The sequence below is a fragment of the Carassius gibelio genome, chromosome A21 (genome assembly GCF_023724105.1).
Source record: "Carassius gibelio isolate Cgi1373 ecotype wild population from Czech Republic chromosome A21, carGib1.2-hapl.c, whole genome shotgun sequence".
Classification (NCBI taxonomy): domain Eukaryota; kingdom Metazoa; phylum Chordata; class Actinopteri; order Cypriniformes; family Cyprinidae; genus Carassius; species Carassius gibelio.
Genome location: NC_068391.1, coordinates 4541304 through 4559601, shown reverse-complemented (window position 1 = coordinate 4559601; position 18298 = coordinate 4541304). Strand labels below are relative to the sequence as shown.

Genomic DNA, 18298 nt, shown 5'->3' with positions numbered 1-18298 from the left:
TCAACTTAATCAATTATTTCATACGACTCCCACTAATCCAGTACTAAACTCTCTCAACTTCTCAATATCCAGGACTCAGTTTCGGACCCTACGGCAGGCAATAATAGACATGGTGTTGGCGACAGAAATGACGCGACACTTCGAACACGTCAATAAGTTCGTAAACAGCATCAACAAACCCATGAGTGCCATTGAGGAGACGAGCTCCAATGTAAGACACGCATTACTGTGTTTCTGTACTGTATGAGCACCGTCTAACCAGTGCCGATCTGCATGTGTTACAGAGTGAAGGCAGTGATTGTGAGGGTCCGGCCAGTATTCGCAACTCTCCTGAGAACCGTCTGTTAATTAAACGGATGCTGATTAAATGTGCCGATGTGGCCAATCCCTGCAGGCCTCTGGAGCTCTGCATCGAATGGGCTGGTCGCATTTCAGAGGAGTACTTTGCTCAGGTAAAAACCCATGTTCACTTTTCCACATGCTTTGGTAGCACTTTACATTAGGGAACTGTTTTCCGTTAATAAGCTCCTGATGTGCTTCTTATTAATAGTTAGTTAGGTCATGTTTATGTTTAAACACTGGATCAGGTTATTTAACAACCAATATGCTAGTAAAATGCATGCTAATAAGCTACTGGTCCTTAAATTAAAATGTTAGTGTCTTTCAAATTTGTATTGTCATTTAACTTTTTTAAGATATTGTATTTCCACGTAAAATTGTATTTCTGTAATATAGTTTGTAGTACTTGATGATCCCGATTATCTGTTTGAGATTTTGAGGTTGTATTTTTAATAAGTGTATTTTGATGAAAAAATATAATTATAATACATGTATTTATTAAATTATAGTTGTTATACAAAAAATGAATAGTCAACAGCTGTTTAAATTTAAAATACATGTACTGAAATTAAAATAATTTATTAATATATAAAATGGTTACTAATAATGTTAGTTATTAATACCTTAATATTTAAATAAAATTCACTTTAAAATCTTTGAAACCGAAATTATTTATTGCATGCATTATCTATTGAAAAAGCCAGTTTAGTTGCCATAGTTCTTGAGCGATGCTGTTAATCTCAAAATGGACAAATAATGGTTGAAGAAATTGGTTAGTCACTAGTATTGATATTAGAATGCTATACATGTTTTAAAGTAACATATCTTCACTTTCCGGTCATTTATTTTCTTTATTTGCGATCTCTCTCTCTCTCTCTCTCTCTTTCACTAGACTGACGAGGAGAAAAGACAAGGTTTGCCGGTTGTCATGCCAGTGTTTGACCGGAATACCTGCAGCATTCCTAAATCCCAAATCTCATTTATCGACTATTTCATCATGGACATGTTTGATGCCTGGGATGGTAAATATACTCACATGCAATATATTAGTGATTTCTAAAAATCAAGGTTGCCCCATACAAAAATTATACCTCAATTTTTGCTGCCTTTTTGAAAAAGTTTTGATATTTTTGAGCGCATCATGTATCACGGCTGACACAGAAGAGTGTATGCTGTCTGCGCACAAATGATGCTTTTACGGGCTTTAAATCACATGGGGGTAAGTGATCAATGACAGTTTTCATTTTGGGGTGGAGTATCCCTTTAAGTCTGTAAATATAGTTTTTTTATTTTTATTTAAGTAATATTTATTTTAATACTTCAAGCAAAACCGAATTTTTGGCAACTAGCCAAAAATGTTTTATTTCAGTTCATATTTATTAAAAATAAAATAATTCTTCTTCACAGACAGCTGAATTAAAAACAAGCATGCTCATAAGACCGACAAGGTCTATTTTCAAATCATACATTACTCTCAGGTTGCCAGAAATAATTTTGAACTGTTTTTTTTAGATCTTGCCTAAAGATTTCTGCAATATTTATGATTTTTTTATATTGCCAACAAAATCGTTGTGAATTCGACATTATATATTAAATATTTCCCAGAGCTGTACAACAAATGCAGAAAAAACACGAAGCACGGAGTTGAACATGAGCCTTCTGATACACAGTCATGAGGAAGTGTTTTTGTATGCGTGTCTGTGTTTGAGAGAGAGAATACTTTCCCAGGCATCTTTTGACTCTCCTAATAGAGATGAAATGGTCCATTAGCAACAGAAGATGTTGGACCGGAGGGTTTGAGTTTTTAGTTGGTTGCTGAGAGGTTGTGATAATGTTATCCAGAGGCTGAGCTGATTGTGGCGAACTTTGGAAACTTTAGGTTCTGTGTTTCCCACTGAGCCGAACCCCAGAGAACAAACCTGCTTACTGTCAACACACAACAGCCGTGATGTCACGGAAACTTTAAAAATGGTGGAGAGGGGCAGGGGGTGAGAGTGTGTGTATATGTGAGAGAGAGAAAGAATGTGCATCTGTGTGTAGTCCGTAGTCTGAGGTCAGGATGCAGTGATGCAGAATCTCTTGAGCTCTCCGCAGATTTAGTTCCCAAGGTCACGGTCAGGTCAGATTATCATAGAGGAGCTGCGTGTGTAACTGTGTGTGTGTTTGACAGAGAGCAGCAAGGACCACTGAAAACATCAAGAAGATGTACCAGAAATATGAGCGTGTGTGCATATGTGTGAATATTCAAATTGCCATATTTACCTCATGCATACCACAACACACACACTCTCCCGTCTGTAGTACATCTGCCAGAAACCAGTGCAAACGAACAGATGGTGAGATGAGGAGAAAAAAAAACATTAGCATTATCAACACTTGCTCAATGTTACATTATTTACTGATTGATAAACAATTCTATAAAAACAATTATATAATTGTTTTAGATATTTATACTTTATTAGGAATTTATATAATTTTTTTTTCTCTCTCTCTCTCTCTCTCTCTCTCTCTGTCTTTCAGCCTTTGCCAGTTTGCCAGGTCTGATGGAGCATTTGGCAGAGAACTACAAATACTGGAAGAACTTGGATGAGATGAAATGTAAAAGTCTGCGGCCTCCACCTCTTCCGTGACTCCTTTGCCATCAAGGTCAAAGGTCAGAGGAATGCAGCATCTCTTCCGGCCCTCCAAGATTCCATCCATAGAGCACAGATAAGCAGCCCTGTTTCCCTGACGACGCTCCGCCTCAATCGACAATCGCCCCGGTAACAAGGGTAAAACACAAACAAACGACTAAACGAATGCACTTTATCAGCATAGAGTTCTCTTCCAGCATCTTTTCACTTTCTTCTCTTCTCTTTTTTTTAAAATTCCTTTGTTCTCCCACTGTTTTTAATGATTTCTGGAGAGTAATTTTTTTTGCAATGTCTGACACAAGAAGACTGATCTTAATCCAGTAGAGGACTGTATCTTCTATTTTCGTAAAAATATGGGACTGAAGGGTGAATGCTCAGAGAGATTTGTGTCTATACACATGCACACATAACATTAACAGACATGTGGAACCACAGATCCAAATGCCAAAAGGGTTTTATTTGGACTCTGAAGCAGGAGAAAAACTGAATGTCAGTGGGACTGAGCTACTTTGGAAACCAAAAAGGACCCAGTAGTGAGCCCTGAGGCACGCCACATTTTCCCCCTTATTGATTTTGTTAAAATTCAACACGAATGGAATATTTTGACAATATTATTGACAGAAGCAAATGTCAGGTTGCCAAAACAGAAGAACCTTTGTAGACGCATTTGTAATCGGACAATTAATTGGAATTGGCCAGCACTGAATGTGATCCAGTGTGCGAGATTGTAAAATCTGCGACGGATCAGCCCACTGTGGGCCGTCATTATTCTGGCACTTTCTGTATCAGAACTACTCAAGCCTTTCTCAGACTCCGAGGACTGGTGTGTAATAATCAATAATTTTGATATAAATAGCCAATAATAGCAAAGAATATATTTCTCAGAAACACTGTATATCCAGACACATACTGTAATAACGTGAATCATGATGATGCGTGTGTATAAGCAAAAGAGGAAGTGTGTTTATGTTACAATGTGCTTAGTGATGAATGTATTAGAATAATTTTTACATTTTACACATGACAGTTAACATTCCTACTTCATGTAACAGTCTGTACGGATGCAACATTCCCTTATCTTCAGAGTTATACTGTGTGTAAACATAAAATCCAGCGCAGCCTCATAACGATACCACCAACACATTGACATTTGCTTATGTTGATAGTTGGGATTTCACATATTTTAGGTGTTACATGATTTTTAAGTATTATTTATTTACAAATGTGCTCAGCTGTAAATCGCTGTTGTAATCTTTTACCATAGACCCGTATTGCTGATGAGCTTCAAAAGCTCATTTTTTGTAGGCCAAAAACCAGCGCCAAAGGTGCGTTTATAATCAAACACGATGATGAGTTTTAAACAGATGTTTGGCTGAAGCCATTTAGACTGGAAAAAGAACTAGTTTAGATTTCTAAAAAATCTGTCACTCAAGACATAAAAAAAAAATGTTTTTATTAAACATAGCTGTTGGTGTCATTTGTTATTTGCACACCTATTTTTTACCGGGTTACATTTGGACACAGCCGAATTGCACTGGCTCGCAGGCAAGCTTAGTAGAAATGTATTAAATGTTTATATTCAGTTGCCATTTGGCCTTTTACTCTTTATTCATTGTCGTAAAGGAGCTCTTGAGAAATTCATCTTCACAGTTCTAGAACACCAGCATGACACCACACGAGTTCTGTTAGGTTCTGCACCGAGGGTTCTAAATGTGATGACATCATAATGACTTAAAGAATTCTGGCACGCATCACAAAGGCAGATGATTTCACGATGCCCTTGTAAGATGGCAGCTGTCATTTTTGTTGTGAAGCGCTCCGGACAGCATTGTGCGGTTAAAGGCATGCGGTGCACATTCAGCAGCTCGCAGGGTTTTGATTTTTCCTCTTTCCTGTTCTCTCATCCTTCCTGATTCTATCCGTTTCCCTCCCTTTTTCTTTTTTCTTTAATGTGCTCACAAGGGTAGAGCAGTAGTTTTGGAAGCACTTTTGAAGCCTGTATCTCTAATATATAAAGCATTCTTGATGCATTATAAAGTTAAAATCAGTAGGTATCAGTTTATATTGAGATTTGAAAATCATCATATTCATCTAAATCAGACAATGTTTGTAGCGGATAATATCAGAGATTTTTTCTAATAAAAAAAATTGTTTGATTAAATATTTCCGTTTAACCGCTGGTATACATTATGATTTAACACATGAAACTGGGTTATAATTAAGGCATTATGCTTTTTAAAGATACAACTGAAATTAAATATACATTGTAATGAATTGCAACTTTGGTTACAGTCATGCATAAGAACATACAACTGATTTTATAAATGCATTAAGATTTCCTTTATGATATACTATATATGCATTTTGACCCATTTTTGCCAGTTTATTGCTATGAATGCTGCAGTATGCAGATTATGGTGGATGCTCTTGTCGCCCTCTAGTGGTAAATCCAGAGATCCGCACACATTATTGAACTCCAATGACGCTGTTGAATAGTTTTTACATAACTATGAAATAACAAGTATCAAAGAACTTGTGTTTGTTTGTGTTTTAGGAGAAATTATGTTTTTTTGTTTGTTTTTTTTAATAGCAGTATAATCATGTTACCTAAAGCTCTTGTCAAGAAAAGTACCACAAATAAAACTCTTAATTGACACTACCAGTCAAACGCTTGGATGCACTTTGTTTAAGATATTAAATGATTGAAGTAGTTTTGAAATTTAAATTGTGCCTACTTTACCTCATCAGGATGAAGACTGAAGACTGGAGTAATGGCTGCTGAAAAAATAGCTTTGCCATTAAAAGGAATAAATACATTTTTAAACATATTCAAATAGAAAAAGGTTATTTTAAATTGCAATAATACTTCAAAATATTACTGTAATCTAATAAATTTATGTATTTTATTAATTATTAATATATTTTGTAATATATATATATTTTTTTTTTCAAAGTCATAATGAAGAATAAGAAGGTGTGTCCAATTGTTTGACTGGTAGAAAACACAAATGTGCCCCTTATGGTCATGTCATGTCATTTTATCGAGTAATGTTCAGAGTTCGCTGTAGGTTTGACATCCTGTAGTGCAAAATGTTATGAATTTCCATTTTACATTCTGGTCCATCGCGCCTCTGTATTGATTGAACAAAGGTAACCTGTAACGCACAATGAACAAATGCCAGTGGAGGAGATTTGGTTTGATTTGGGGTTTAGAGCCGACTGAGATAAAGCCATAGAACATTCTAGAACTAATCATGGAAGTGCAGGGTAGAAAATAATGAATCTCTTCCTGTCCTCCACCCTGCTTCTCCTCTCTCTTCCTGTCTTGCGGTGTTTAAAAAAGCTCCCGTGTTTTCCTACTTCATAAATAATCATTATATTGCATTCTCAAACCCAGGGTTTATAGGTAATTTAAAGTACAAAATGCAATCGTGGAAAATCCCTTTTTAAGCTTGGATGTGTGTTACAGTAGTTTACATAAATGTTCCAGATAACTTAAAATCAGAAATGTAAAGCCTTTATTTATATATAAATGTATAAAGTATAAAGAATTAATACTCACACGAAAGCTATATATATTAATGTTTTCACATTTACACATTTGAATATTGGTTTGATATTTATTGTCAACTAAAGGTTTTCTTTCAAAATACTGACTGAATTAAGACAAAAATCATGACTAAAAATTACATAACGAGAAGTGTCTGTATTCATATGATGCTTCAGTAGATTAAGACGGAGTGTTTTATTTTATTTAAAAAAGCAAATATTAAATATATTAATTTTTTTATGCAAACAGTGTACTTTAAAGTTTCAAAGGTCTTTAAAACAGAAATGTAAAGCTCATATTTATAAAAAATAAAATAATAATAATTTATAATTATATACAGTAAGTCATGATTTTTCATCTGGAACTACTTTTAATTTTTTATAATAATAATCAAGAGGGACAGTCAAAGTTATTTTTGATTTGAAAACAATATGTTGCCAATAAATGCTGTTGAGAGCCAGAACATGTATTTGGTGGTGGTTAGTGTATCTAGTGTAGTTTCACCCTTTAGGTTTATATTTTTAGTATATTCAGTTTCAGTTGCGTCTTATTTCAGATTTAAATGGACTATCTTCCTATCTTCAGAAACTCTCAGGCTCATGGGAAGTGTTCATGCTCTGTCCATTATCACTGTGTGTTATAAAACACATTTTCAACTACCTAAAGTATTGAAAAAAATCATTAATGACTGATCAGTCCATAGTTGAATTGAAATGCTGTTGTGAATCTTTTCAAAGTGTCATCCGTCACACGTCATGATCAAAGGGCTCCCTATTAGCGTACCATGATGACCTCACAGTGACATCATAATCGGGGGCGGGTCTTGAGTCGCAGCCTGTTTCATTAGTGAAGGTGAACGAGAGTTGATGGGTGCAGCTTTTGTGCCAAATACTGTATTCTTGAAGTACAGGGGATGAACACTAGCATCATCCCTTGCGCAAATGTATATAAACTATTTTTTATTGAACAAAAAAAAAATTGTCTCATGTCATTTAACAGGTTTGTTTTGTTGAAGGATATTATTTTATTGTATTGTCAGTTGTACAAAGAAAAGATTCAGTGTTGCATAAAATGTCTGTTTGCTTTATTTACTTCTGTTTGATTCTGTCTCTGCGTCTGCTGTTGTTTGGAGACGCCACTCCAACTCTGAAACCATTGTGTTTGTGAGACACACACACACACACAAAAGATATTACAAAAATTGCAATAAAGTGATTTGATTGAATTAACCTGGAAACACCAAGCTTTAATTAGTTTTTTAATCAGTTTTGTCAGTTAAGAAATTAGCAAGCATACATTCAAGAAACACAGTGATAACACTTCACTATCATGGTTTCATCTGTTAACAGTTAACTATTAAACACCAACCAAACAGAACAATACTTCAACATTTAATAGACTTTGTAAATGTTTTATCAGTTGTCAAACTGTATTAAACATATATAATGTTTTTGTTTTAGTACATCAAATTCAACTAAATGAAACTGAGAAATGTTTAAACCACTATCTGAATTAAAAAACTTATATATATATATTTCAGCTAGCTAAAGTAACAAAAATGTGAACTAACAACTGTATTTATAACAAATGAGACTTTATTGTAAAATGTTATCATTGCACTTTTAAAAGTTCAGTTTTAAAATAACATAAAAACACCAAACATAATATATACATGGTTACAGATGTTTACTACAAGATACTGATTTCATAAAACCATCAAATTAAAATCACAACATCATACCAAAACAATGTGATGTTAAAACACTGACGTGACAAAGCTTAGCAGATGTTAGTAAGGCAAAGAAATGTGTTCATATTTAAAACACAACCCAGGCACCATTTTGAGCTCCAGAGATGATGGAGATGATGATGATGATGATGATGGGGATCATCAGGCTTTGAAGATCCCATCACAGTCCCTGGTTTTCCTCCAGTTTCTGGAAGACGGCGAGACTGCGGAGCTGAGACTGTAACTCTCCATCCTTCCAGACGATGAGCAGCTGATCGGTGGAGCAGGTGACCAGACCCTTCTCCTTGAAACTCAGAAACATCTGCAACACAAGCCACATGATAAGACTTCCTTCTTTATATTGTTGTGTGGACAAATATTTTAGAAATGTAAAAAATGTAAAACCTTGAAAGAGAAAGCATTCGTCTGAATCACACAAAACACACCAAAATAATGCAATAAACCGACGTGTAAAGGAAAATCATGAACATTTGATAAATTCACAGTGGAATCAGTTTCCAAACATGAATTATAATAGAAACTCATTCAGATTAATGATTGACATGACAAATTACTGACTTCAAATCAAAGCAAAAAGTAAAACTGTGTTTCATGATGGCTCAGTAGACGATTATAAGATGCTTGTGGCGCTCTGGGAGCTGGAGCATGACCTTTAGCATCTACAGGAACTACAGCATTCTTACACTTTATACACACAACTAATAATAGACGTACAGTAGGTCATTAGATGATGTCTCTATGCCCCTCTTTTCCTGTCCTCCACCCCTCTCTTCCTGTCTTTTACAGTTAAAAAAGCTACTGTAAGTTCACTTATGGCTCCTGTTGTGCCACAACCACAATTTTATTGTGAGAAAAGGGATGAATATAATATTCTATATAATATCTTAAAACAAATTGTATTAATTATATATATATATATATATATATATATATATATAATCACTTTAGATCATCAAAATCCACTGAAACATTTGTTTAAAAATGTTTTGACTTGTAAATTAAGCTTTATTTGTGATTATTTCTCTACTGATTATGTTTTATTAAAAAATTCCCAAAATCATAGTTTAAGAAAAAGGGGTTAATATAATATTTTATACATAATACATCATGAATATTTTTTTTTTTCAAGCTTGAATGTGGAATTTAGTTGAGACACTGAACATGCCCTAAATAACAATTCATCTAAAATGAAAATTGTCATCATTCATTCATTCATTCACCTCAGACTTAGGTAAATGCTGACAGAACTTCCATTCCGTTGAGGTAACCAACTCTTTTTTTACTGTTTTTATATGCATGTGTAAATCACATTGAGAAAAGCCATTATAAAATTCCTTGAAGCTGATTGAAAACATGCAATATGATTTACTTCTAATGCTAACGTAATGCTAATGTGATAGGTGTGCTGTTGAAACAGAGCACATGTCAGACGATCAATGCGTAAGTTGACTTGTATGTAGATCACATCCTTCACTCTGTCAGAAACTTTAATTAAACTGCAGCTCAAAACCATTCTCTGCTTCATCCAGGATCAATGTCTCCTGATAACACACTGTTCGTACACACCAAATCGAAAGCTTCATCTAAAACTAGGTCAAGAAAAACACTCAATACCACTAGTTGAGAAATCTCAAACGTCCGCATCCTTGGGTTTATGTCATGTGACCCACATACCGTACCTGCACAGCTCCAGAGTGACCAATCAGATCGCCGATCAGTTCCAGCGAGCGCAGACCAGGGACTTCTGGGATTTTCTTTGCAGGAGGGCCTGTCTGCTTACTGGACCTGCCAAAAGTGCCAAACATCCCAAAAAACCCTGCAAGAGAAAGACGATGAGCTAATCACCCGAACCACCCAAAAATAATGCATTAAACTCATTTAATCCTTTATCGGTCACCCTGTCCCGTATACGGGACGCCTACATTTACTTCACTATATTACAAACATATCTAATCTCTTGACAAACTATATATCATTAGAAAGGTATAAGACTCCCAAATATATATTTTACCAATGTGTTTTGTTAAAAATTATGTAGGAAAAGTAATAGATTAATTTATGACAAGAGTGCACCCTCAAAAATCTACATTATAAATACATGTAAATATAAATACAATATACATGTTTTGACCTTTGTTTAAAAAAAAGACTTCTTCGTTGCCTTTTTCTCTATCACATTTTAGAAATCATCAAAAATGATATATCAACTGAAAACGTAAAATCTCAAAATTCATCCTTTAAAACCCATTTTAAAATTAGACATTGCATTACCATGTAAATGGTACATCGATATCATGTTACAAAATGTTTTCAGTCATGAATTATAAAAAAGAAAAATCATAAGTGATTTAAATGAGAATCTGTCACACATTTGACTGTATTTTTGATCAAATAAACACAGCCTTGATGAGCATAAGACTTCTTTAAACAAAATTAAAATAAATAAAAAATAATAATTAAACATTCAAAAAATTCAATAGGAATTTTACATTTTTATTTATTTTTTTATTTTTTATTGCCCATCAAATAAATTGCTATTAATAGCAATTGTTTTATGGGCAATTAATGAACATCAGATCAAGATATTAATGGTTGTTCTGAGAGTTTGTCAGGAAATAATTTTACAGCAGCTAGACTAAAACACAACTAAACACACACACACACACACACACACACACACACACACACACACACATATCCTCTGCACAGGATAGCAAATGAATTATGATATTGGAACATCTGGATTAATTTCAGAAAGAAGACAAGAATGAGGGAATGAAGGATGTGGGTTGTGATGGAAAGAGGAAAGGGGAAAGAAAGAAGGGAGAAATGAGTCGTGCTCACCTGAGGAGGCGGGTTCGGCGGGCAGGGGGAGGTCCTGTAACTCCCACATCCTCACACTACCGTCCTCAGAGCACGACATCAAGCTACAAGACAGACAGAGAACACTTCAGATGCTTGACAGATATGTTTTGGAGGAATTCTTTTGGTGTGCTTCATACCTGTCCCGCTGAAGCATGGTGTGCAAGATATTTGAATCATGGGCCGTCCTCCTGTATGCCACCACACTCTTCATCAGCACATTATAAACATACAGACCACTGCCTACAGCCGCCACTATATACTGAGAGAGAGATTTAACAGATGCATGATTTAACTCTTTATATGATATATACTAGTGGCCCAAATTTTGGAATAATTACAAAGTAAAAAATAAAAATAAACTTTTGCTCAATGTATTTGAATAAAAATCCAGTAAAAACAGTAATATTGTCAAATTTTTAAAATTACTGTTTTCTATTTCAATATATTTTAAAATGTAATTTATTCCTGTGATCAAAGCTGAATTTTCAGCATCATTACTCCAGTCTTCAGAGTCACATAAATTATTTCAATATGCTGATTTGCTGCTTAAGAAACATTTCTTATTATTATCAATGTTGAAAACAAGTTGTGCTGCTTAATATTTTGTGTAAACATAAATTTTTTGATGATTATTTTTTATTTTTCTTATATACCCCAGACTTTTGAATGATAGTGTGTTACAGTTTCCACAAAAATATGAAGCAGCAAAAATGGTTTTCAACTTTAATAATAATCAGAAATGTTTCCTGAGCCTCAAATCAGTATATTAGGATGATTTCTGAAGGATCATGTGACACTGAAGACTGGAGAAATGATGCTGAAAATTCAGCTTTGAATCACAGGAAAAAAATACATTTTAAAATATATTCATAAAGAAAGCAGTTATTTCAAACTAATAATATTTCACAATATATATATATAGTTTTTTTTTTTTTTTTACTGTAACTACTTTTACTGATCCAATACATGCATCCTTGGTGAACATAAGATACTATTTTTAAACATAACAAATCTTAATTATTCCAACTTTTGATGACTGGAGTATGGTTTATATTTAATTCATCATTTATAATGAAGGGTCAGTTTCTTACCTCCCCATCTGAGCTCATGTGTTGAATGGACCTCTCGATCTGTTTCTGGTGATTCAGTTTGAACTCTGATTGGCTGTCTCTCGCTGGCTCCTCCCACAGAATGTGCTCATATGCCTGGATCGTCCAATCCACTGAATCCCAGATAATGAGCTCACCGATATGAGAGCCGCTCGCAAACAAGCGATCTGAGATAAATAATAACCAACAATAAACTCAACGCAATCCAAAATGGACTGAGGACTGACTGTCATCATATCTCACCGTTGATGTGGATGAGAGAACGGATGGTGTCCTGATGGTCAGCTAGATGACGCATGGCCATGACCGCAATGTCTGATCCAGACAGGTTCAGCTTAAATATCACTGGAACATCAGAAACTCTTTCAAATCATTCATTCAGCTACAAGCAAACTCATCAATAAAACAGCTCAAGCTCCAACACGAGAGTCATTTCTATTTAGATGATATTATAAATGAACAGAGCTTTAAAATGAAGATTTGTGAAGACCACGAGAGCTTACGCTAGACCAGTGAGTGTAAATCTTTACAGACTTGTTGAAAATTCCATTCATTTTTTTTTTTAAGGCATACAAAAATTATTTTTTACCTACCAATTTCTTTATCCATGGCAGCTGCAATGAAGTTCTTTGGTAACTCCACCATGGCCGAGATGCCTTCAGAATAAAGCAGAAGATTTAGGAAAATATATTTAAATACACTACTGTTTAAAAGTTTGGGGTCAGTAAAAAAAAATTTTAAAAATGTGTTTATGTTTATTTATTAAGGATGCATTAAATTGATAAGTGACATTGAAGACGTATAATGTTGCAAAAGATTTCTGTTTCAAATAAATGCTTTCCATTCATCACTTAATCCTAAAAAATGTACCAGTTTCCACAAAATTATTATGCAGCAGGACTGTTCTTAGAATAATAACCATACATGGTTGTTGAGCAGCAAATCAGTATATTAATGATGATTAATGATGCTGAAAATTCACCATTGCATCGCAGGAATAAAGTACATTTTAAAATATATTCAAATAGAAAACAGTTATGTTTAATTGTAAATATATTTCACAATATTACTGTTTTTACTGTATTTTTGATCAAATAAATGCAGTCTTGGTAAGCATAGAAGACTTCCTGAAAGTAATTTGATGTTGCAGAAATTACACACTGTCACTTTAGGTTGCTAAAACTATTAGCACGGTGTTCTAGTGTTGTTATCTTGTGTTTTAGTCTGTATTTGGTCTCGGACGGAGGTTGGACATCCATTTATTTATCTGTGTGTGTGTGTGTGTGTTTTGGATTGTGTACCTGCATCGCTGTGATGAACCATTTTACACCGCAGCTCCAAGTCTCTGTTCCAAACACACAGTTCATTTCCACCCGAGAGCCACACGTCCAGATGAGCCAACACCAGCAAACACTGAAAAACAGACACGTCCATCAGCGTACACACACATGAAATCCACCTACACACACTGAAAGAGGAACAGACCCGTTTCCACACACAGTCCAAAGCATCTGAAACAGGAAAAACATACTGTACATAGCACATACTGTACCTTCACTGAAGACTGGAGATCAGAAATGTTCTGCACTCGGTTCCCTGAATCTGGATCCCATAACTGCGGGAGAATTAAGGGAAAGCTTCAACACTAAACACACACACACACACTTCAGCAGAGGTGTGTGTAATGTGTAAAGGATACACTGAGCGTGCGGTCTGATGATGCGGTGATGAGCGCCGTGTGTGCGGTTCCTCCTCTGATGAAGGTGTATGATGTCATTGCAGTGATTTGCTGCGTGTGACCGCGCAACACAAACAAACACTCTCCAGTCTGAAACACACACACACACACAAACAAATGCTGCTGGTTTTGCTTTTATATTGAGTGTTGGGGTCACACAGTATACGGTAAAACAGCAGAGCATAATTATGACTAACATTTTTTATTAATGTTATTAATATAGTATTAATTAACTATTTAATTAACAGTATAAACCCATTTCAAAATATATGAAATATCAATAACTGAATCAAGCATATATATTTGTCGCAAGCATACAGTATGTATGAAATTATATTTTGAATATATTTTGAGGCATTGCCCCCTCCAAAATACAATAAATACACACAATATCATAAATCTTTCCATGTTTACAAATATATATATATATATATATATATATATATATATATATATATATATATATATATATATATATATATATATATATATATATATATATATATATATATATATATATATATATACATACACATATATGTGTGTGTGTGTGTGTGTGTGTAATTATTCTTAAACATTATGTATGTGTGTGTATATATATACACACATACATACATACATGCATGCATATGTGTATATTTACAATTTTATGTTTTAAAAATTAACTTGTTTAAAATACTTATTAAAAACATTTTGAGCACATTTCATAAATACATCATACTTTTTTTTATATATATATAATATATTGTGAAAATAAAATTCCATAGTATAGTATAGCATAAATAAATAAAATATCTTATATTAGTGTGTGTGTGTGTGTGTGTATGTATAAGAGTTAATCTTATAAGACAATATATGTTTTTAATATATTTCTAATATGAGTACATTTTAGAGAGAGAGATAGCTCATATTTTATCAATGATAAAAATTATATTTATCATGTTTATTTAAAATAAATTAATTACCACTACATGAGGCTTTTGAAGTCTGCGTTGCCTCAATGCAAAAAAAAAAAAAAAAAAGTTCTTGATTATATTTAGTTTTATTAATAAAAATGTTAAAATCACTTTTGCCAAAAGGGTATCAACTAGGCTGACCTCAGACCCATTTTATGCATTTACCATATCAATAACATGTGATTAGCATATTCATAAAGTTCTGTTCTGCTCACCTCAACATTCCAAATGAGCACCAGGCCATCGTCACCTGCAGACGCAAACCTGCCAATCACAGAACACACTGATGTTGGGTAAAACCTCCATTAACCAGTTTAATGTTTAAACAAACGAAAGCATAAAGCCCAAAATATAACATCGCCCACACTATGACAGATCTCTTTCACTGATTGGATTTTAACAATCGCGTGATTCTCACATAACCTTTGACCTCTTGAGCTCAGAAACGAATCGTCCGCAGGAAGAACAGGAGAATGAAACTGTGATAAAGGGATGAGACACAGGAAGTATGGAAGGGACAGGAGAAGAGAAACAGGACTCGGGGCTCTAAAAGCAATCAGCGATGTTCTGCACACTGACCTCACCTGAAACTCTCCGCCTGCACGGAGATCATCAGGAGCAGCCAGCCGTAACACACACACAGACACACACACACACACTTCCATTCGCTCTTCTCAATCACTTCAGTCAAAATAAGCCCTGCCTTACACTGCGTGTTTGTACATACATGAGCTTTCTGAAAGCCTCCAGTGCAGATGTTTTCATGCAGAGGCATTTAATATGGACAGGCCTCGAGCTGATGGACACTATCAAGTTGATGTTGAAGTGCACACAAACACACACACACAAACTCCCTCAAGCTGTGATGATTAAGCTCTTGTCACGCTCTGTAAGTTTGCTTTTGGAGAGGATCTGGCTCAGTCTTAGCTGTCAATCACTGGTCAGAGGCAGAAGAAGAGGATTGCTTACCTTAAGTCATCAATCTGCACCAGAAATCGAACAATGTCAAAGTGTCCTTTCAGCACCTGCATCTCCGTGAAACAGTTTTTGGGCTGTTCCTCCCCAATGAACAGCGCTGCACTCTTCTGCCCACGAACAGAATATAACAGACAAACGAATCATTGCTTCAATCTAGCTCAGAATGTGCTGAAATGACTGTTGTTTGCTCGACTGCATCGGCCTGTCTCTCTCTGATACATGTACTGAAATCCTGCAACTACAAGACCCAGTATTTAAGAGAACTGGACACTGAAACGAGCTTCTTATCTTCTGCTTATTGGTAAATAATGGCCATAACATGCACATAGGCCATGCCACAAAACTGGAGTCTGAGTGACTTTTAAATTGCATTAACTATGTATCATTACAGGCATTTTTCTAAACACATCAACAAAAATGTAATTACTTTCAGTTTAAATGCTGTTGGTTTTTATTTTAGGTTTTTACTGTCTTTTTTTGGGCTGTATAGATAGATAAATAGATTTTTTTCTAGTATTGTGTTTTACTATGGCTTGTACTCACCTCCACTGTTCCCTGCGCTTCCCGACCTCCCAGAATCCACCGCAACATGTTGTTCTTTTAAAAAAGCATCTGAATTAATATGCAAACCAATTGATTTTGTGTGCAATCAAATCACAAGACAAATCAGTGTAGCTGCATGTTGCGAAACCGGCTGGCAGGGACGCGCGGTGGGTTCTGTTGATATCCCTGATGTGAAGAGTCTTTATTAAAACACTAAACCAGTCGCGTCAATTCAGTCTCTAATGGAATACATTTACATCTGTGATGCACAGAAACATTAAAACACGTTTTGTTTGACAGAACGCTTCACACGTCACTTCTGACACAATGTATCAGTTCCGCGCCGGTGTGCTCTGCTTTAGATCCAGAATGCTTCAGCTAGAGCAGATAAACGGGTCAAATGACCGTCGAAGGAAAATGTTCATATAAAATCATCTTTCTGACAGTATATTCGGCTAAATTTGTCTCTGCTCTATGACAGCCTCATATCAGCTGCTCACTACAAACAATCTGCTGCGCTCATGTGACTAGCTACGGAAGCTTCCAGGGGACACACGTGACCCGTAGTGTTTTCGAAGCGAGAAATAGCAAAGGTTTACAGTGTATCGTTTATTGGAGGTGTTGGTTATTGGTTTGTAGATGTAAAGGTTCCAAAAGTAAACAAAAATAATAATAATAATAATAATAATAAGGAGCATATAAAACAAAACTTAATATAAGGATTGTTTTATTCTGTCAAATTCTGCTTTATATTATCTTTATATATATAGAGAGAGAGAGAGAGAGAGATACAAAAAAAAACGTGATACTGTTATGTTTTTATGGTCATCATGCCACCGCTAGGTGTCAGTATACACCGAGTCGAAAACCCTGTTGCGGTCGAAAATGTCTGAGACACTAACGAGGGGTTATCCACAGCTTTAGGGATCCAGCCAAATGTATTCAATCACTAGTGTCTGTGATCTTCTCCCAGATGTATTATTCCCACGCATAAAGGCAACAGTATGGCATGACATATACTGACTAATCAAGTGAACACATTAAAGCAATACTTTTACTACAGACTCTCCCTCAGGTCTTCAAAAGAATGAGAGAGTGATGGGCTCTATGTGTGTATGCTCAGGAATTATTTGAGGATTACCATCACCTCACTTTACAGAGATGTGGCCCCTCTCAAAATCCCACTGGGCCCTTATGACCCCACCCTCACACACACAGAGAGAGAGAGATGAGCGAAACGTGTGTTCTCAGATAGAGACGCGTGTGTGAGCGAGTGTGACCTTCATGCTGAGCTCTAGCGTTGATTTCTGATTTAGTGTCAATCCGCTGCGCTTGTCACGCCAGGCGAGGTGCTTTCCACAAGGTAATAGAAAAACTCAAGGGCAGAGAGAGAGGGGAGGGAGCAGAGACGGAGGGAGATGCAACTATCTGAACAAGCTGCAACAGAACAGTCCAAATGCACGACAAATTAAAGTAAGGATAAGGTTAGAGAGAAATGTTGACAATTAAAAGTTCATTCACATCTCCTGAAGAAAATGCAAATGTTGCAAAGCAGCAAAAAAAGTTAATTTTAATTATATTTATATTCAACATGTATTGCCTATTTATAGTAGGCTTATTATTATTATTATTATTATTATTATTATTATTATTATTATAAAACTCAGCAGTATGATGTATAAATGGATAAATAAATATAAAACGTAATAACCAACCATAATTCAGTATGTATAAAGAATAATAAAGAAAAAAAAATAATGTAGTTGTAATTATTTTCTAATTATAATAGAAACGTCTACATCACAGGTCTAAGGATATGGACACAACACTATCCTTT

The 18298-nt window shown here is 35.0% G+C and overlaps 2 protein-coding genes across 5 annotated transcripts in view; one reads left to right on the top strand and one right to left on the bottom strand.

Moving 5' to 3' along the window:
• Positions 1-7759, top strand: part of LOC127941805 (high affinity cAMP-specific and IBMX-insensitive 3',5'-cyclic phosphodiesterase 8B-like) — a 58631-nt gene extending 50872 nt beyond the window's left edge. For all 3 annotated transcript variants that reach the window (XM_052537237.1, XM_052537236.1, XM_052537238.1), the window contains exons 19-22: positions 73-211; positions 285-452; positions 1232-1361; positions 2860-7759. In XM_052537237.1, the coding sequence (XP_052393197.1) occupies positions 73-211; positions 285-452; positions 1232-1361; positions 2860-2969 (547 nt within the window). In that variant the 3' untranslated portion in view covers positions 2970-7759. The remainder of the gene's footprint in view (positions 1-72; positions 212-284; positions 453-1231; positions 1362-2859) is intronic.
• Positions 7760-7767: 8 nt separating this feature from the next.
• On the bottom strand, positions 7768-17014 carry LOC127941806 (WD repeat-containing protein 41). Of its 2 annotated transcripts, none has more exons than XM_052537239.1 (13): positions 16462-17014; positions 15910-16025; positions 15156-15204; positions 13946-14074; positions 13799-13861; positions 13548-13659; positions 12840-12902; positions 12490-12591; positions 12229-12413; positions 11275-11396; positions 11117-11199; positions 9952-10088; positions 7768-8573 (listed from the first exon to the last, which is right to left on the bottom strand). In XM_052537239.1, the coding sequence occupies exons 1-13, from the start codon at positions 16507-16509 to the stop codon at positions 8433-8435; spliced, it is 1350 nt and encodes a 449-aa protein (XP_052393199.1). In that variant the 5' UTR covers positions 16510-17014; the 3' UTR covers positions 7768-8432. The 2 variants fall into 2 exon arrangements, with proteins under 2 accessions (XP_052393199.1, XP_052393200.1); XM_052537240.1 differs by having other exon boundaries at positions 15910-16022; positions 16462-17000.
• Between the last annotated feature and the right edge of the window lie 1284 nt (positions 17015-18298).

Coding starts and splice junctions, on each gene's coding strand:
- LOC127941806 (XM_052537239.1), bottom strand. CDS start 16,509: ATGTTGCGGTGGATTCTGGGAGGTCGGGAAGCGCAGGGAACAGTGGAG. Junction 12,592..12,839: donor TGCCATGGATAAAGAAATTG/GTAGGTAAAAAA, acceptor CTGATGTTCCAG/TGATATTTAAGCTGAACCTG. Junction 11,397..12,228: donor ACATGAGCTCAGATGGGGAG/GTAAGAAACTGA, acceptor TCTCTCTCTCAG/TATATAGTGGCGGCTGTAGG.